The sequence below is a fragment of the Rutidosis leptorrhynchoides genome, chromosome 11 (genome assembly GCF_046630445.1).
Source record: "Rutidosis leptorrhynchoides isolate AG116_Rl617_1_P2 chromosome 11, CSIRO_AGI_Rlap_v1, whole genome shotgun sequence".
Taxonomy (NCBI): Eukaryota; Viridiplantae; Streptophyta; class Magnoliopsida; order Asterales; family Asteraceae; genus Rutidosis; species Rutidosis leptorrhynchoides.
In genome coordinates, this window is record NC_092343.1 from 281,633,949 (window position 1) to 281,655,857 (window position 21,909).

General features: G+C 35.6%; 1 protein-coding gene across 1 annotated transcript; it reads right to left on the reverse strand.

The window, feature by feature from the left end:
- Positions 1-14,892: 14,892 nt before the first annotated feature.
- On the reverse strand, positions 14,893-21,703 carry LOC139877667 (uncharacterized). Its single transcript, XM_071865100.1, has 5 exons — positions 21,508-21,703; positions 20,905-21,098; positions 19,420-19,729; positions 16,386-16,475; positions 14,893-15,220 (listed from the first exon to the last, which is right to left on the reverse strand). Exons 1-5 carry the CDS (start codon positions 21,601-21,603, stop codon positions 15,185-15,187), a joined length of 726 nt encoding a protein of 241 aa, XP_071721201.1. The 5' UTR covers positions 21,604-21,703; the 3' UTR covers positions 14,893-15,184.
- Between the last annotated feature and the right edge of the window lie 206 nt (positions 21,704-21,909).

Sequence of the window (21,909 nt, forward strand, 5' to 3'; positions counted from 1 at the left end):
GGCCTTGATCACTAACTTTAGTGATTATTGGTGTTTAGGGCCTAAGGGTGGCGTTGTGAGTATAAATGGGTAGCGATTGCACTAAGTGCCAAATTGGGCGGGTTGAGAGTTCCATTTAGATAGGTGTTAATTTATGTTAATGTAATAGGTGATTGCATTGACGGTTGAGGAGCTCATTGTGCGTACTTTCACTCTTCGGTAAAAAGGTGAGTGGAATAATTATGCATGTGTGTATGTAATGTATTTACTTGTGTGAAATGCGATGTGGGATTTAAGTTCGGGCGTACGATACCACATCGTGTTGACATGTGATATGGGTTTAAATTTCGGGCGTTCGATACCATATCATCATGTGTGTGTATGTGTGTGTGTGTGGGGGGGGGGGGGGGGGGGGCGTGAAGTGTTGGATTAAAATTTGGGCGTTCGATCCCACGTTCCACGTGGTGGTGGGTTCAAAGTTCGGGCGTACGATACCACCCAGGGGTTAGTGATATATGTCGTTGTACACTAATGGTTGTTGTGAACTCCGATGGTCTTTCACGAGCACCATTCCCATGTACGATTGGTTAACCAAGGTTATGTAATGATTTATTATTTAGCATATTATATTGTGTGGATTATATGCTATCTATTGTGCTAGCTTGCAGTATTGGAGATTTAGCGTTATACTTTGCGATGGTATACTAATTAGATTGCTAGCGTGTATGTGGTATTTGTGTAAGTGTTTGCAAGTAAGTAGATTATATATGTGCGTGTATAATTAATGCATTCACTAAGCGTTTTGCTTACCATCTCGTTGTTTACTCTTTTTAGGCTCCTGCGTGGATAAAGGCAAGGGTATACGTTTGGACTAGCAAATTCCCCATTTGTTTGTGCTAGAGGATTTCTTTAGAAGTTCGACCTAGGTTTGGGTAGTTTAACCCCAAATACCATGCTCGGGTTTTTGTTTGGTATTTAAACTTGTCAGGTCGAAACTTTTATTTTGGATGTGAATGGGTGAAAGAAGATCGATGGTCAAATACTTGAATTGGAGTCTTAAAACATGCAAACTTTACTTAGTTATGTGACGGAAAGCCTTTTGTGTTGATGCTTGTCGAATATTGCAAAATTTGGGACTTGTGTAACTAAATTTAATTTCAGCATCAGGCTACGTTATAAGCCGCACCACGGCCCACAGGGGCGTGCTGCGGGCTAAAGGGGAAAATAGATCCTGAAGGTATTTAAGTTACTGACCATCTGAATCAGAGTTAGGCCGCGCCGCGGCTAGGATCTCCGCGCTGCGGGTTATGCTTGACAGAAGTGGTCTGCCTCTTTTAAAAAAAATAAAAAAAATGTCTTGCGTTAATATTCGAGTTGGGTCGTTACAAGTGGTATCAGAGAACGGTCTAAGGGATTTAAGCGACATGAGTTAGGTGCCTAGACTTAGACTTTATTGTGTATGCGTTTTATGCGGAACTTGTAGGATACGGGTCGGACCGGGATTGGCTAGTGCCTAGGCTTAGGTGAACTAACTTTGTGATGATTGTTTTGTATTGTGTTTGCAATCATCGAGCGAGATAGACGTTGTACTAGCGAGTTGATGCGACGTGCTCACGTAACAATGACTAGCTACCATTGTTAAGGGTTCAAACCGTGTCAAACAAGCGATGTACGATGAGTGTTGAGCAAGATGGGGCGGTGTACTATATACATGTCATTTCCATGCGTTTTGTTGTTTAACCTGTACCATTTTATAGCATGAAGATGAGAAACGCTCACGACAATGGAAGTACGAGTGAGGAGAGTGACTTCACGGCCAAAGTTGAGGCCATCTTGAAAAGTCACAATACGGAATTTCTCGCGAACGTTAAGAAGGTCTTCTAAGAATCGGTTGATGAACAAGTGACCGATATGATAAAGGAGCAAATGGGTGCTATCAACCAAGAGGAGTTTGATAAGAGGTTTCCCAAACCGTAAGGGGTGTATGTCGAAAATGATGCGGGCGATGTGGGAAGGCGGGACTTCCTCTACAAAAATCATAAGATTTCTCAACCTCCCACGTTTGATGGTGAACGAGACCCACTCAAGAGTGCTCGTTGGAGATCCGATATGGAGGGGGCTTTCCGCACTAGTGAATGCCCTCCCGATAAGAAGACAAGGTATGGAAGTAGCATGTTAAAGGATGATGCAAAGTTGTGGTGGGACGTAAAAATTCGACTTTACGATGAGGAACAAAGTATGAGTTTGACTTGGGATGAGTACAAGGCGGAATTCTTCAAGGAATACCGAACTCTGGCTGATCTTTCGAGGCTTAAGGATGAGTTGCGTGCTTTGAGGCAAGGGTCAATGGATTTAAACACTCTCAAGTCCACTTTCTTAACGAAGACCCAATTTTTCCCGGAGTATGTCGATAATGATCATATGTTGATGGAAGACTTCTATCGAACTTTAAATAACAACTATCAAGAGAAGATTAGTAGGGATTCGGTGAAATCTTTTGATGAGTTGTTTGATATAGCTAAGGGTTTCAAGTCGTTTGATCCGAGAAAGAGTGACTTCGCCTTTAGCAAACGAAAGTTTGAAGCTACTAGCCATTCTAATAAGAAGAGTAAAGGGGTGACTGAGAGCGTCGGTAGTGTGAAGAGGGGTGTTTTTGGTGGTCACATGGTCACATGCTACAATTGTGGGCGAAAGGGTCACATCTCTCATTATTACCCAAAATCGTCTACAAACAAAATCGCGTGTTATAATTTCCAAAAAGAGGGACACCAAAGGTCGGAGTGTCCCAATTTGTGGGGTGGTCAAGTTAGGAGGCTAGAGAAAGTGGCGGGTACGGCTTGGGGATGAAACTATTTGATGACTAACGATGAAGCCAAACAATCCAATGAAATTGTCTCATGTACTTTTATGGTTAACTCTAAACCGGCAAGGATAATATTTGATAGCGGTGCTAATTTATCGTTTGTGTCTCCAAGGTTTGTGCCTAAGCTTAATAAACTGCTAGCTAAGTTATGTCATGCGGTAGAAGTCGAAATAGCGGATGGTAACACGGTGCTAGGGGTTGATGTGTGTAAAAATTGTAATGTTGTGTTTGGTACCGAATCCTTTAAAATCGATCTTATCCCGATGACTTTGGGTGAGTTTAATATCGTTGTTGGTATGAATTGGCTCGATCGTTATAGAGCCGATATTTTATGCCACGAAAAGTTTATTCATGTAAAGACCCCAAGTAGGGGAGAGTTAATTTTTCATGGTGATAGGCGGAGGAGACACGTACCATTATGCACTTATGCACGGGCACGTCGTTTCCTTAGTGGAGGTGGCATGGCTTTTCTTGCACATGTAGTTGATATGCGCGAAGAGCCTCCATCTATTCATGATATTCTGGTGGTTAATGAATTTGAAGACGTTTTTCCGGATGAGTTATCAGGTGTTCCAGCGGAAAGACAAGTTGAATTTCGCATTGAGTTGGTTCCGGGGGCTACTCCCATTGCTAAAACTCCGTATCATTTAGCGCCAACGAAAATGCAAGAGTTGTTAAACCAAACCCAAGAGTTGCTTGAAAAGGGTTTTATCCGACCGAGTGCTTCGCCATGGGGCGCTCTAGTTTTGTTCGTAAAGAAGAAAGATGGTAGTATACGGATGTGTATCGATTATCAGGAATTGAACAAAGTGACGATCAAGAATCGTTATCCATTGCCTCGGATTGACGATTTATTTGATCAACTCCAAGGCGCAACTTATTTTTCTAAAATTGACTTACGATCCGGCTATCATCAAATGCGAGTTCGTGAGGAAGATATTGAGAAGACGGCCTTTCGAACTCGGTGTGGGCATTTTGAATTTGTAGTGATGCCTTTTGGTCTTACGAATGCACCTGCGGCATTCATGGATCTTATGAATCGAGTGTGCCAAAATATGTTGGACAAGTCGCTAATTGTGTTCATTGACAACATACTCATTTATTTTAAGAGTATGAAAGAACATGAACATCATTTGTGTGAAGTGTTGAAGACGTTGCGGAAGGAGAAGTTGTATGTTAAATTCTCCAAGTGTGAATTTTGGCTAAAGGAAGTGCAATTCCTTGGCCATATCGTGAATGAAGAAGGCATTCAAGTAGATCTGGGGAAGATAGAGGCGGTAAAGAGTGGGGGACAACCGACTACACCAACAAAAGTTTGAAGTTTTCTCGGATTGGCCGAATATTATCGTCGGTTTATCCATGACTTTTCTACAATCGCTTCTCCATTAACAAAGTTGACAAGGAAGAATGTAAGATGTAATTGGGAAAATGAGCAAGAAATTGCTTTCCAATTGTTGAAAGAGAAATTGTGTTAAGCTCCGGTGTTGGTGTTACCGGAAGGAATTGAAGATATGACGGTTTATTGTGATGCCTCAATAAATGGGCTCGGGTGTGTCCTAATGCAACGGGGTAAAGTCATCGCTTATGCCTCTAGGCAATTGAAGGAACATGAAAAGAGATATATGACTCATGATCTTGAATTGGCGGCGGTGGTTCATGCGTTGAAAATTTGGCGCCACTACTTGTATGGTGTCAAGTGTACGATTTATTCAGATCACAAGAGTTTGAAACATCTCTTTGACCAATGAGATTTGAACAATCATCAACGTCATTGGATCGATTTGTTAAAAGATTATGATTGTGAGATACTTTACCATCCTGGTAAGGCGAATGTGGTTGCGGATGCGTTAAGTCGAAAGAGTCAATATCCGACGATACAAGTGGGATCGTTACGCATGACTATTACTAACGATTACCTTGTAAAGCTTAGTGAGATTCAAATTGAAGCTTTTGTTAACAACAAGCATGAAGAGCGAATTATGGGGCAAATGGAGTCTATTACTTTAGGCCCACATAGTTTGTTGTCTTTTCAAGGTAGAGTGTGGGTGCCTAAAATGGGTGGTTACCGACAAGTGCTACTTGATGAAGAACATAAGTCAAAGTATTTCATTCATCCGGGTGCGACAAAGATGTACCTTGTGTAAGTAACTAGAGGGGGGTGAATAGTTACTTAATACGTTTTTAACACTTTTTCGATTGATCACTAAATTTGATTAACTATGATCAACCAATTCAAAACTTGATGTGTGTGGTGTATATGTTCAAAATGATAATCAAAGTAATGTAAAGAACATAAACACAAGGATTTATAGTGGTTCGGGTGGATGTTAATTAATCCATCTTAATCCACTCCCGATTACACTAATCGGGATTTCTTGCTTCACTAAGCACTTTTCTCCAAACCCGGTGGAGATCCGATTTACAAGTCTTCAACTTCTTTGGTAGACAACAAACCTAATCTTTCTATCCCTTTGAAAGACCATCTCCAACCTAGATCAACTTGTCTTCACCTTGGACAAGTATTAATCTTCAAATAAGATTAATCAACTTCCTATGTCCCTTTAAGGAAGTAGATCACTAAGCTAGCATATGCTTCTACTAATTGAAGTTACAAGACTCATACACTTTGCAATGATAATCCTAATACAATACTAGGACATACATTACACTAAGTAAACTCACAAGATGAACAATTTTGATTACTAAGTTTACAACAACCAAATTCTATATCTATAAGATCATAGAATCTTCTCTTGCTTGATCACATTTGAGTAGTAATTAAAGCCCTTGTGATCTCTGGAAATAACCTTTTGAAATATGCTAGAGGGTCAGCTTCAAATGCTCTTCAATGCTTGCCTTTTATAGTGAGATTCAAAAACTAGCCGTTGTCACACGGTCATTGACACGGTCGACCGTGGTTCGACCGTGCGTGCTCCAGTCCAAAAGCATGTATCCATTGTATAGTCATTTGACTCATATTTGAACATCACATTTTGAAATCTTTACTCCATTTATCACTTGCAAAAGAAACCCAATATCCTATACAAGTACTATATGCATTAAGTGTGTGGGATTTGGTCTTATTGAGTGAAACTAACATATCACTCCAAAAGTGGTAAACCCAACATTCTTGGAGAAGTGTCTTGATTGACATTTTGGGTAATCTCAGTTTGGTCAAGACTTAGTTAGCCACATTAATGCATTTGGCTCAATCCTAAAGACTAGTCAACATGTCATTAACTTCTTAGTTTCAATTAACCATAAGTCATATTCATTTTAAGATTAAGTAGAGATTAATTGAATGATGTCTTTCTAAAATAAGCTTTAAGGGTGTAAAGACATCAATGTTAAGTCATACTTGGACAAGCAATCACAATGTGTTAATTAGACAAGACCAAACAGACAATTGACCATTTTTCCTTTGTAAACCATTTTACACTTAATTTATTGCAGTAAACTAGTTATTTGAATCCTAGTATTCTAACTAGTAAACACATAGCAAGTATAGTAATCAAGTTGGCAAATTGATGAGTATTAAACATATTAGCAAGTAGCAAGTAATACTCACACATAGCAAGAAATAGTTATTCTAAAATCAATCATATAGATATTTGCACAACACTATGGTTTAACCTTTAGCAAGCTTGCTTGCAATTGTAACAACCCGACTTTTCCGTTAATTCATTTTAACGCCCGTCTTTTTTTTATAATATCTTTCGTCATCTAAATTCGTATCCTCCGTTGTTTAGCATTTTAATATTTTCGTCATTTAATTATAACATCTCTCGTTTACTCTAGAGTAGTTAAAATAATTCGTTCGGTTAATTCACGCACCCGCTTTTAACTCAAGGGACTACGGTTACCAAGTGGGCAAACTAGTTGACTAGGTCAACTAGTCAACCCACCACCACCACCACTCATTCATTCATCACCTCCTCATCTCTTAATACTTCTCTTTTTCTCTCAAACCCACTCAACAAAGAATCATCACCTAAATCCAATCTATCAAGCTTACATCAAAACAAATTACATATTTAGAATCCTCTCTTCATCCTCTACAACTTGATACCAATTTCATCTCGTTTGGGTAACTTTTCTAAAACTCTAGATTTCATATTCTTCGTGTTCTTGACTTAAAAGTGTGTTAATTAGTGTCTATGGCTCATTGTGATGTCGTGTATATAATTTGTATGCTCGATCTTGTTAATTGACATAACTAGCATGAACTTGAAAAAGTGTTTGTTTAATCTTTGATTTTGGTTGATTAAATGTTGATTAAATGTTAAAGTTCATGTATTAAATGTGTTACTAGCATCATTAGCTTCAATTTGATGTGTAGGTTGATTTGGAAAACTTCACTAACATGATTATTGATTTTGTGATTTTGGTTAGGGTTTGATAGAATTTAAAATGAACTTTTGATTCCTTGAATGCTATGAGATGTTAGTGGGAAGTGATTAGTTGTATTGTATGTATAATTACCTTCGAAACGGCATATCATATGTGTGCATTCAATTCCCGGATCATTACATTGCAATTATGAACTTGGAACGTTAATAATGAACATTTAATAATCATTCGATGAGGATTCAGTTATTGTAAATGATGTTTTTGTTTGATGAAATGTGTTTAGTTGTATTCCTCGTTAAATTACCTTTCCAACGATATAATATACGTGTTTTGAATGTTTACGGTTCATGATTTGTGCTTAAAAGTGTTTTGGTTCGAGACTTGTGAAATTTCAGCAATTTCAGCAGCCCAGGTGTTTAGACGCCGTCCCACACCTTTGGACGCCATCCTCTTCTTCATCACTGGACGCCGTCCAGCCATTCTGGACGCCATCCAGATGGGTTCTCAAGGGCTGTCCAGTTTTGACATTTTTCGTTTAATTCTAACTATGCTACGCACCTCCGATTAACATGTAACTTGTTCTAACATGTTCATATATGATTACATAACTTAGAAAAATTGTCCGAGACCCGACCCGAACGTGTTGACTTTTTCGTTAACTTAACCAAATGCGTATGCAATCGTTCTAACATGCTTTTATACTTATATCTTGCACGAAACTTGACAACGTGATTCACATGCTATATATAATCGAGTCGTAACGAGCCATATGACTAATTGAACGCATTTCACCCGACCTTGTGTCATAACCATTAATTGATACAACTTAATTGTTTAGGTCAAGGCTAAGCAACTTTCTTTTGCACAACATTTAATTTCAAATACTTTGGCGTGCAACTACGGTGAGATCATAGTCCCACTTTTACTCTTTTATACTTATATTTGGGATGAGAAAACATAAACGTTTCGTTTTACAAAGTGAACATAAGTACGAAAACAACCATTCTACGTACGAGTTAGAACAAAAATCCTCAATTCAATTATCATTAGTTACACTTGCAGGGTGTAAGCGAGAACTTATGTTGTATGGCCATACGGGTTTGACAAACCCTCATTCAGACAGTTCTACCGTTGGAGGATGAAATATATTTTCGAGTATAAGTGTAGGTTCTAACACTATATTAATGGGGTTCATGATAGTTAAGCCTTGATAATTGGGTGCTCGTGATAACAACAACAACAACTTTTAGAATGGGTTACTATTATTTCAACGTTATAATTCTTGTGGTTCAATTTACTTACTTACTTACTAAACCTATGATTTCACTAACGTTTTCGTTGACAGATTTTCTATGTTTTTCTCAGGTCTTTGAATGCTAAGTGTTACATGTTTCCACACTCTATTTTAATACTTGCTTGGATATCGAGTATACATGCATATTTGAAGCGTCTTTTGACTTTATCTTAAATTGTGTCGCATAGGTTGCATTTGTACTTAAAATGTTGTAACGTAACTAGTTGTTGAACTACTTTTGTAAACTTGAAACACCTTTATATTTGAAATGAATGCGACATATTTTGGTCAAACGTTGTTTTAAAGACTTATGACCACGTAACGGGACCTAAGTAGACGGCGCCGTCAATGACGATTTTGTCGGGTCGCTACAGCAATATAACATATTGCATGATTAACGTGTAAGCACACATTAATGTCCAACACATGCACAAGGGAAGAGAAATCTCTAGTTGGGACTTGGTAACCATCCTAAATGTATCTAAGTGTATTTTAGGATTACAAGTCTTTACTTAAAAGTATTGTTCTTCATTTAGCCTTAATTTGTCACTAAGTAATCTTTAATTATAATTAGTGTTCTAGTGACATTAGCCTATGTGTGTTGGTACTTGGTGATCATACTAAGAATGTCTAGACAAGTTTTAAGATCACAAGTTATTGATTAACACTTATGTGTTATGCCTAATTATGGTTAATTTGTCATTAAGATGTAATTAAGCATAATTAACCACGATTAGTGTTTTTATGACCAAGACTCATTTGAGTATGACCTAGTGATGTATAATATTAGGTAATTAAGGCCTTGATCACTAGCTTTAGTGATTATTGATGTTTAGGGCCTAATGGTGGCGTTGTGAGTATAAATGGGTGGCATTGTGTGAAATGCGATGTGGGATTTAACTTCGGGCGTGTGATACCACATTGTGTTGACATGTGATATGGGTTTAAATTTCAGGCGTTCGATACCATATCATCATGTGTGTGTGTGGCGTGAAGTGTGGAATTAAAGTTCGGGCGTTCGATACCGCATTCTATGTGGCGGGTGGATTCAAAGTTCAGGCGTACGATACCACACAGCGGTTAGTGATATATTTCGTTGTATACTAATGGTTGTTGTGAACACCGATGGTCTTTCGCGAGCACCATTCCCATGTACAATTGGTTAACCAAGGTTATGTAATGATTTATTATTTAGCATATTATATTGTGTGGATTATATGCTATCTATTGTACTAGCTTGCGGTATTGGAGATTTAGCGTTATGCTTTGCGATGGTATGCTAATTAGATTGCTAGCGTGTATGTGGTATTTGTGTAAGTGTTTGCAAGTAAGTAGATTATATATGTGTGTGCATAATAATTGCATTCACTAAGCGTTTTGCTTACCCTCTCGCTGTTTACTCTTTTTAGACTCCAGCGTGGATAAAGGCAAGGGTATACGTTTGGACTAGCAAATTCCCCATTTGTTTGTGCTAGAGGATTTCTTTAAAAGTTCGACCTAGGTTTGGGTAGTTTAACCCCAAACACCATGCTCGGGTTTTTGTTTGGTATTTAAACTTGTCAGGTCGAAACTGTATTTTGGATGTGAATGGGCGAAAGAAGCTCGATGGTCAAATACTTGAATTGGGGTCTTAAAACATGTAAACTTAATTTAGTTATGTGACGGGAAGCCTTTTGTGTTAATGCTTGTCGAATATTGCAAAATTTGGGACTTGTGTAACTAAATTTAATTTCAGCATCAGGCCACGTTATAAGCCGCGCCGCGGCCCATAGGGGCGCGCCGCAGGCTAAAGGGGAAAATGGATCCCGAGGGTATTTAAGTTACTAACCATCTGAATCAGAGTTAGGCCGTGCCGCGGCTACAATCCCGCGCCGTGGGTTATGCCTGACAGAAGTGGTCTGCCTCTTTTTTTTAAAAAAAAAAAATGTCTTGCGTTAATATACGAGGTGGGTCGTTACACCAACCCCCAATTTTTCACCATAAATAGTTTTTGGTCTATTCATAAAGATTGTTTGCTTTGAAAGTTCCATTTCATTTATTTCTTTTGATTGCTCAGTGCAATAAAGTTTATCTTCATATTTAACAAGCTGAGCTTTCATTTCAAGAACATCTTTTTTGAATAGAAAAATCTCAGATTTCTTCTTACTGATGATTTCTTCCTATTGAATAATTTTCTTATTCAACTTGGAAATGTGGGTTCATGTTGTTCTTTTAGGTCAGAAAAATCTTTTTCTAAGAATTTGACCTTTTCCTCAAGACGTTCGGATTTTAAATGATAATCAGTGCGTTCAATTTTGATCGAAAGAATTGACTTCTTAAGCTCTTCCATCTCAGTGTCCATTGCACTGAGTTGGGTTCTCAAATGTTTCACTTCCGATTGTGATGAAGAATGTTCAGTCTCATTTAGTTTGATTTTATCTTTTAAAGTTCTGTTTTCAGTTTTCAAACCTTTAACCTTTTTAGTGATTGAGACTAAATTCTTCATCAGGGTGTTTAGCATGTTAATAAAATCAGGTGGGATACCTCATCATCGTCGGATGTTGATTCAGCACTCTCCTTAGCTTCCTTAGCTTTGATAAGCTTGGTCACTTTGCAAACATTTGCATGTTCCTCCTCGGAATCTGACTCATCAGTCCAGTTGAACCAAGTATCATCAACCGGTTTCAGTTATCCCCCAGTTTCCATAACCTTTGCCATCAACATTTTCTTCTTATAGTAAGCAGCATCCTTCTTCTTTGGCATTTTGCAATCACGGGAGAAATGACCAGCTTTGCCACAATTGAAACGGGTGGAATCTTCCATCTTGGAATCATCATATTGTTGAGGTTGAGGTTTCTTGTAGTAAGAGGAAGAAGAAGAAGAATTCTTGCGTTGGTTAGTTGATTTGCCTTACCACGATTCCTGGCTCTGATATTAAATGATAGGTTAGATCATAGTGAGAATAGAAGATTTGATAAGATTTAGCAAGACTCGGTAAGGTAAGAACAGATTCGGTATTAGAGAGAATAGGTCAATTGTATTCCACAGCTCCTTAAACTCGGTTCCAATGCAATGGCTATCTAATTAGGACTACTTAGATTCCTTATATAACCATCTTCTAAGGAACCTTCCAATGAGCTTATTTCACATTAACACTATACAACTTTTGAGGTCCTAACAGGCTGTGTTTAGATCATCCTTCAAGTGAGAGATTGTTGGATGTGTGAAGGATATCAAAAACAAAGAAGAATTTCGCAGCAACTTTAAGCCGCGGCGCGGATCCTATAGTCGCGGCGAGGCTTAACACTTGGAAAGCTGTCGGGGTCGAAATCATGCCTTAAGCCACGGCGCGGCTCCTTTAGCCGCGGCACGGCTTAAGCCTATCCGGGAGCCTTACGAGAAAAAATACGTTTTCTTGCTCTTTAAGTTGTTTCCTTGTTTAGATTTGCCTATATAAACACCATATTGTAACCCTAACATGTGTGCACGAAAAATAATAAGAAAAATTCTCTGGTTTGCGCCCGTGGAGTAAACCCTTCTCCGTGTTTGGAGTTGAGATATAACCACGTTAAATATCCGTGTCGTTTATACTTTTATTTATCGTATCGCTTATTCGTTTGTTGTATGTAGGTTATGTGATTGTTGTAAATCACATATTCTTGTTAGGGTCCACTACCGAATTTCTAACAGTTAATACGGAGTATAAGTTTAGATGACAATGCAAATAAATAAATATATATAACATAAATGATGTATGAATAAATAAATGATTGTAACTTTAAATACAATTTACAGTAATGTTAAATCTTCACGTTCAAACACTCGATCAATGGAAAGAAAACAAATCAATTACTCCGTATACTTTAATGTTCAAATTAAGTAAAAAGACAAAATGAAAAGAAAATCAAAGAATGAATAAGCGTAAAAAGGATCTTTATAAATAATATCATAGTTGATTTCCGTTATGTAAATAGAATGAGAAAGAGTGATAAAAAGTATAATATCGGATCTTTATATTATATAATGAATATCACAGTTGATTACCGGAATATTCTACATTAAATCTTAAACATTTTTTGAAAGTTTACCATAAATATTAGAAATCATAGTTTCGTACTGTTACGAGTACATAAATGTTACAGTAAATCAATAGCTAATCAATATTAGGGTGGTGTATAGTGATTACAGTTACCTTATAAATCAAAACTAATACTCCGCTAATGCCCATAATCTTCACATATAAATAGACCACATATGCTCTCTCATTTTCACAAAATACTAATATCAAACCACAACAAGCAACAACTATGGTGTTTACTAACATGATCAAAGTTGCTATTTTTGCCACATTGGTGCTCAGTGCAACAACATACGCTAAGGATCTGAAATCGACTCCAACCGACACAACATATGTCCCAAACCAATCTTGTAGCGGTTCAACCGATTGTGAGAATTTTTGCTGTCCTGAATTCTTACCAAGTTGTATATCTGGAACTTGTTGGTGTCATAAGTTGATGAAACCGGCTCCAACGACTATTGATAATGTCAAGAGCTCAAGCAAAATGAATTACGTTCCAAACAAAGCTTGTAGCGGTTCAAGCGATTGTGAGAATTTTTGCTGCCCCGGATTCTCACCTAGTTGTATATCTGGAACTTGTTGGTGTCATAAATTATAGTGAAAGTTCATTAGATGATAAAATGAACAAATGTTATGTATGATGCATGTTTTATAACACGTTTGTTCTACTCTTGAGTTAATATATTTGTATCAAAGTATTTGTGTTTTAATTAATCGTGAATTCACTATGATGTTCTAACTAATAAACACCTCTAATAATGACTAATATATTCAATTCAATACTTGTTCTAATTAATAATAATAATAATAGCATTAATCATATGTTAACATTTGACAAAGATAGTACTCATATATGATATGAGCCATGAGATGTATAGATAAATAAATAAATAAATAAATGAAAGAAACTCGTCTTCTTGTTTAAATCATAAAATCAATGTATCCTTCAAATTAATATTGGTAAGTGGAATTATCGTTGAGCAAAAACGTACGGGAAATTATTGAAAACGTAGCAACAAAACTGAATCAAAGAAATTACTATAATACATTAACAAATCTGCACCTAAGAAATTACAATAATACATTTTATTGTAAATGTCAAGAGGCCGCAAAGATATGGGAATTACTCGCAAAATGGTGGAACGTTAATACAACATTATTCCAATTTAATGAAGAAGCGTTCACTATATCTCAAAGCTTGCAAACACTACGTTGGGTAAAATCATTTGGCAAGCCACAAAATGGACGTGCAGATATATGATTTGAAAACATAGAAACGAAAAAGTATTTCGAAACAAACCGTGGAGTGCTAGCATGATAATCTCGGAAATTCAAACTTATAGTTATAATTGGATATCGAAGAAATTAAAGAAAGCTTCCGTCGAATGGCACCAATGGCTTATAAATCCTAGGTGCTACATTTCGACTACATACAACAGAACTGGAATTGGCTAACTCGACTGATGTAAATAAACCGAACCACATTATGCTCGAGGGACGTGAAAATGAAACACCCTACATATTAGCATAGTAATATTACTTGTATAGTATCGGGCTAAATGTAAAGGGAATTCCCTATCGAATGATTGGGCTTGGCCCATATCCATGTAAATTTATTTTAAATAAAACTTATCTTGATTTTCAAAAAAAAAAAAAAAATCATTTTAATAGTGTGTCATATTTAATTTCTACTAGTAATCACTTGTAATTTTCTTTCAAGTAATCACTTGTAATAATAATCACTAGAATAGTATAAATGATCTTCATACAAAATACATATAGGTTGCTATAATGACGGTTTATCCCCTTAAATGCGTGAATATATTTCAAAAACAAATCATATATTGGTATCTTTTCTTGGTATACATGGCCACATGGGTATCCGAATCGCTTAGCGAGTTGAAGGCGACTTCCCACTTTGCGGGCAGCGTGTACTCATCGCGGCCGTATAATCAAATGTTACCATGTTTAGAAGCTATAATTCGACCCATTTGTGCTCAAAGGGATTCACTTGATGCTGTTGGTGGTCATATGACAGATGTTATTCCAGCTGGGGGATCATAATGTAGCTGATATAAGATATACTTCGATAAACCTGTGGTCGTTGACGTGATGGTTGCAATTGCTTCTTGCATAACGGTGATGACAACTCCTAATACACCTTATGATGATGACAAGATGAGTGTACATGATAATACCATACATCCCACCTGTTATACTTTGATAATTACAGTATACATATTAATCTTTTTTTGTATTTCATTTTTAGATTGTGAATTGGAATCTTTTCAACGTTTGTTTTTTCAATAGAGAATTGGATCAACATTCTAACAAATAACTAGTTGGAAATTTACCTATAATGAAATACATTAGTTTTAAAAATAATTCATCTGTTTCAGTTTATAGGAGTCTTTGGCTGCTACCATAAATTGAAAGACTGGTAGAATGAAAGATGCAAGAACTCCAATAAAACATGCACAATGCGCAGTGATTCAACCTTTGCTCTTTACAGATAAAATAATAACTTGCATCTGTACAAAACTTGTTACCGCGAATCATTCATGTAGATTTAAACTTAAGAATGAAACTCCTATAGGAAAAAGAATATGTGGGTCATGCTGATCATGACAAATAGTCTACTTCAAAGGCTCCCGAGCCTGCTTACGACACCTTGTTCCTGCATACAACATTTTATAAATAAGAAACGGATGGTGTTAGAAGCTTTTAACAAGAACCAGAGCCGTAATGACTTGTACTTCATAAAGTAAAAGTTGTGTATTGTTTATATTTTTCCGTTCTGGATCCAGATTTAAACAAGTTAGCTAATTCTTTATACCAAGATAACTGTAATGCTCTTCTTTTGGTAAAGTTTAATTTTAAAATTACCATGTCCACCATATAAAAAGTGAAGTACTGATTTTGTTCCACACAACCGTTTCTCCAACTCGTAATTACTATGAATTATTTTCACATATGACAAACAAGTGAGAACACTTTCATAAAAAAAAAAAATGTATACAAAAGTGGCCTTTTATGAAAGGGAAATGGATGTATCATTTGTATTTGAAAAGTCATAAAAAAATACACTGTTCCTAGATCCTAAATCCACCCATCAATATTTATTTATTTACTTTAACATCAAACCAGATGACAAATCTGTGTAAGCTTGAACTCAAATACGACTGTATGAGTACAACAATTTTCAAACTCATGCTACTCAGCCGTAACAAATAGTAGTTTAAATTCTTAAGTTCTAATTTCTCAAGTTCAAAAAGTTATTTAAAAGCATTTCTCCCTATGCTCTTTCTCTACAAGATAGCCCATTGGTTGAGGCCCTAACATCTTTGCAAGGTCTCATGTTCAAATCTTGTAGTGGCCAGGGATGGGTTGGAAACGTCCACGGAGTAATCCGGCTGGGCCGCATACATTAGAAACAGAGCAACTTATAAATTAAAAGTAAGTAAGAAAAACCCTAGAAACTAATAGCAGTCTGACTAAAAAATTATCTCCTCAAAAATTTGGTTAGTTCTTATATACATGGGAAAATACTGTTTCCCTATCATGTAAAGCCTAGCTAACGTGTCAGATATCATGTATGATTATGAAAATTAATGTTTCAGTCATTATATATTTCTTTCAGGAGGAACTTTGGAGGATATATTCAGTAGAAATACACTGTTAGCGGCTTTCAACAACTTGAATTGTATACCCGTCTAACGAATTGTCCCGTTACAGATAAAAGATAGAACAACCCGACCCATTCATAAGTTAGTGGGGTCAAAATCGTCACCTGTAATAGTAATGTTAAATTATTATAATCAGAGTAAAGAAGGAGGGCTTACATGTGGAGCCAGAAGAGATTTGCTTAAAGTTGGCTTCAACAAAGAATCAGACAAAGATCCATCCATGCCAATGTGATGGTATTGACCTCCCTACAAATAGAGTATAAGTTAACAAGCAAAAAACTGGTGAAATTACCTACGAAAAAATAGACCCCTTAGTGGCCATAATGGTTCACCCAAGGTTGCAAAAATATCAACTCGAGGAGTACCCGGTCAGGAAATTTTTTTTTTTTTTGTTTTTTTTTTTTTTTTTAAAGTGTAGTGATTTTTCTTTACAACCTTTTATATATATATATATATAAATATATATATATATATATATATATATATATATATATATATATATATATATATATATATATATATATAGTGGTAGGATCAAGAGGGAAGTAACCATTCGAGGGAAGCAAAAACTTTTTTTTTTTTCGTTTTTTGAAAAAACTTTGTTCACGAACATTATAGATGAGATGAAAATATGAACATTTAGTAGAGACACTTTGTGATAAATGTTTTTATTTTGGCGGGAAAACGCTCGAAGAAGTAATATATAACAATTATCGTGTTTTTCGAGCGTATTTTGAGGTTTTAGCTATTGGGGTTTAGATATTAGGGTTTATAGGGTTTAGATATTAGGGTTTAGATATTAGGGTTTAGAAATTTAGGGTTTAGGGTTTAGATTTAGGGTTTAGATTTAGGATTTAGATTGAGTTTTTAACACGAACAGTTTAGAGTTTAGGGTTTAGGGTTTAGGGTTTAGGGTTTACGGTTTGGTGTTTTGGGTTTATTCTCTAAATCGAGCTAAATTTTACTTCACAAAACATGAAGAAAAAAAACGTTCATATTCTTCACGAACAATATTATCTTGAATGTTATTTTTGTCGATCGTTTTCCCGCCTAAATAATAACATTCATCACGAAGTGTCTCTTCTAAATGTTCTTATTTTCGTGTGATCTTGATGCCGGAAAAAAAAATTTCAAAAAAAAAGGAAAAAAAAAAAAAATTTGCTTCCCCCCGATTGGTTACTTCCCCATTGATCCTGCCCATATATATATATATATATATATATATATATATATATATATATATATATATATATATATATATATATATATATATATATATATATATGGGCAGGATCAATGGGGAAGTAACCAATCGGGGGGAAGCGGGGGGAAGCAAAAAAAAAAATTTCGTTTTTTTGAAAAAACTTTGTTCACGAACATTATAGATTGGATGAAAATAAGAACATTTAAAAAAGACACTTCGTGATGAATGTTATTATTTTGGCGGGAAAACGATCGACAAAAATAACATTCAAGATAATATTGTTCGTGAAGAATGTTAACAGTTTTTTTTCATGTTTTGTGAAGTAAAATTTAGCTCGATTTAGAGTTTAGGGTTTAGGGTTTGGTGTTTAGGGTTTATTCCATAAACCCAAAACACCAAACCCTAAACTCTAAACCGTTCGTGTTAAAAACTCAATCTAAATCCTAAATCTAAACCCTAAATCTAAACCCTAAACCCTAAATTTCTAAACCCTAATATCTAAACCCTATAAACCCTAATATCTAAACCCTAATGTCTAAAACCTCAACATACGCTCGAAAAAGACGATAATTGTTATATATTACTTCTTCGAGCGTTTTCCCGCCAAAATAATAACATTCATCACGAAGTGTCTTTTCTAAATGTTCTTATTTTCATCCAATCTATAATGTTCGTGAACAAAGTTTTTTCAAAAAACGAAAAAAAAAAAAAAAAAAAAAAAAAAAAATTTGCTTCCCCCCGATTGGTTATTTCCCTCTTGATCCTACCACTATATATATATATATATATATATATATATATATATATATATATATATATATATATATACACATAGTTTTACATTGTATTATTGTTTTCATATTTCCCCGTTGTATTTACAGGTTATTCGATGGTCTGTTTATGTATCTACGTATAGGTTTTTGTATGTATGTTTATATGTATACGTGTATAGGCCTCGGTATCTAGGTGTATGTTTTAGGTTATGTATAGGTACTCATGTATTTGTTTGTAGCTGTATATGTATCTATGTATGTAGGTGCAAGTATATACGTATGTATGTATCTGTACCTAGGTATATATACCTATGTATATATATGTATACATGTTTAGGTATAGGTCTTTATACATGCTTGTGTGTGTGGGGGGGTGGGGGGGGGGGGGGGGGGGGGGGGGGGTATATATAGATCCATATATACATTTATATATATGTGTGTGTGTGTGTGTGTGTATGTATGTGTGGTTGTGTATTTTGCTTGTCTGTATGTCTACTCATATCTTAGCGCATTATATTATTTATACTACATGTCATATCGTTGTGTATCATTGCTATATGTGTCTTCTTTTATGGATACTTTGCATGGTTGCATCTTCCTAGGCGCACTTAACTCTCACAGGTACGTATGCCAGCACTATTTCGTCTTGATGAGCATTTTTGGCTGGAGGTCCTTTGGGAAGCAATCTCTTGGCTCTCGAGTAGAGGGAGGGACGATCTTAGCTAGTCGCGGGTTATATACCCGCGGGTGGAGTAGTGAGTTCCTTCTAATTTAGGGTACAAGGAATGATTGTCTACACTCCACCTCCCCCATACCCTACATTCGTGGGATTGGGTATTGTTGTTGTTGTTGTCTGCAACTCGGGGGTAGTCGAATGATGTTGACCAAGTTTGACTTTGACCGATTTCCCGAGTAATCCCGAGTTTTGACCGATTTTCCAAGTAATCCCAAGTTTTGGCCGAGTTCAACAGAATTTGACCAAGTTTGACCAACTACTCGCCGAGTACTCCCCTAGTTGCAAAAAACGAGTACTCGCCAAGTAATTTTGAGTTATGCAACACGGGGTTCACCCACGATGACTCTGGGTTGCCCGCAAAGCAGGTGGTCGCTCTGGGATTAGTCGGTTCCGGCGAGTCGGATACCCATGTCAATCCAAAAAAATCAATAGGCAAAAATCTTTAATATTAAGAAAATACAATCGAATTGAACCTACCAAATGTAAAGATCCTTCATCTTGATTATCAGAATAAAGAGACGAGTACAACCCTGGATCGTTAAGAGGATCAACAGAAGCAGAAGTAGTACGCCTAATTACAGGAGTAGCTGGACTCACGAAACTATTTCTCGAATCCACGTCTCCATCTCGAAGAATTGTACTATCTACAAGTGATGGTCCCAATCTATACATCTGAATCCATAATAATGAGGATGATGATCTTACTGTGAACCCAATAACTTGCATTAATAGAGTCAGTCTCACTGAAAAGATGGCAAATTCTCCATAGATCTCAGAAGAAATGTACCTGTACAAACACCAAACTTTTCAGGACCATTTATATAACTATGTTTAAAGTTGTTTTAAATTTGTAACTCGTGAATTACGTAATATGTACAATGAAGGATGGACTCGTTCATAAAAAACAAGGACATAATTAAGAGTACTCTTACACGAATGATCGACTTATGACAAGAATTGTCAAACATTGGTTTAATTTGTATCAACATTTCTACAACTGATACAAGTTCGGTTATTATTGGCTTGTTGCAAACTGTGGTTTTTCTCCTTTTTAATGCATTCTTGCAGCAACAATTGTATGTTTGAAAAAAAAAAAATAATAATAAATAAATAATAAAAAGAAAAAAAACAAGTCACTCAAAATAAAACTACTTGCTAAAATTACACCAAATTTGGTTTCCAACAACTACAGCACTATGCATCTCTATCCATATTTGCAAAGCTTTTGATACAAAAAAAAAAAAAGTGAGGTATACGTGCACAACCAATTTAAGGGTTTCTAGAGGAGTTAACTACAACTTTTAAAGTGAGAGTAGCCCGAAGCTTAATCTAGTACACCAATCGTATTTCTCTAGAATACTACGCTTTATACTCCCATAATGTATATTGTTGATTTTACAGCATGAGTAGTTACCCTCTTCCCATATTATCATCTATCTACAAATTTGAAATAATGATAATGCTTTCCTGGAAATATAGACACCCTACTACCAAAGTGTTATATGTTAAACAACGTCAACTTCATTTTCGGTGACACTCACATATCCCAAATATTTGAGCAGAACGAAAGTATTGCTGCGCTCAGGTATGGGGAAGACTCTAAACTTCAAATGCAGAAACGCTTTAGTCGGCTTGTTAATATTGAAAGTATTTTTACAAACTTTAAACATCTAAAAATATATGCAACATATTATTCAATTGGAAGCTAAGAAACAGTTGTAGCTCGTAATTATTTCTTTCAAAGACAGAACCTACATTTTATACCACGAAATCATGTAAATGATTTTCGGCTTAAATGTTACAGCATGATCATGCAATACTGTGGTGTAAATCGTGTGAATGATGTTCGGCTCAAATTAAAAATTACAGAGATATGGGATATTCATAAGGATGTTAGTAATGAAATTTTCAAACATCGCCTGGAACTTAAATACAGGGTCGATATGAAGTGAGAAAACTAACCAAATTTCATGAAAGAAGAGGCTGAACCACAAAACATCTAGTAAAATTGCCGAAAACAAAAGAACAGCATAAGTTCGGCCGAGACTCTGACTGCTACTTTCAATTGCAACCAATGCAAATAGCCCAATCCCAATATTTACAAGCGAAACTCCGTTATATAACGCTCCCAATGATCCAATCAAAGCACAACCAATCTTCAAACATTAATAAAACTTCCATCAATTACCACACTTATATTTAAATAAATCCAAAGCCAATTAACATCAAAATTTTAAGTCAAAATTAATTAAATCAATTGTAACATTACAAAATCATTTATACACCGTTCAAAATTATATTCAAATCATAATGTATACCACTAACCTAACAGTTATATATTCAAAAACACGCATTCATTTACATTACATATACAAATACATATACATATACATATACATATACATATACATATACATATACATATACATATACATATACATATAAAAAAAATAAAAAAATAAAATATATATATATATATATATATATATATATATATATATATATATATATATATATATATATATATATGTATACACATATATAAGGAGAGAGAGGAATGGATACTTGAATGTAAATTAGAATCACGGCGAACGATTGAATATTATCGTAATCACGAAGCCATGTTTGAATCTGAGTGTTTAATTCTGAACAAAGCATCATAAAACAAACCCTAACCCTAAAAATTGAGCTAAATTCGCCTTAATTAACCAATCGAATTACTAAAAAAAACACCATATAGTTGGATCAAATTAGGCTACATTGAAAGAAAGGAAACCTGGAATCAATGTATCACAAAATTGAAATAAGTAAATTAGTTCAATATGTGTAGTGTATTGTTTATGTAATAAATAAATAAATAACGAATTTATTAATAAGAATTAGTTTTAGTTTATATAAAGATGATGACGAAGGAGACGGGGAAAAAGGGAAGCTTTCAATCATGCTTTGGGGTTCAAACGTCATACG

Excerpts from the sequence above, each read along its gene's own strand:
- LOC139877667 (XM_071865100.1), bottom strand. The coding sequence starts at position 21,603 with ATGATGCTTTGTTCAGAATTAAACACTCAGATTCAAACATGGCTTCGT. Across the intron at positions 21,099-21,507 it reads TGATTCTAATTTACATTCAA|ATTGGTTGTGCTTTGATTGG; the intron begins GTATCCATTCCT and ends TAATGTTTGAAG. Across the intron at positions 19,730-20,904 it reads CTCTTCTTTCATGAAATTTG|GTACATTTCTTCTGAGATCT; the intron begins GTTAGTTTTCTC and ends GTGTTTGTACAG.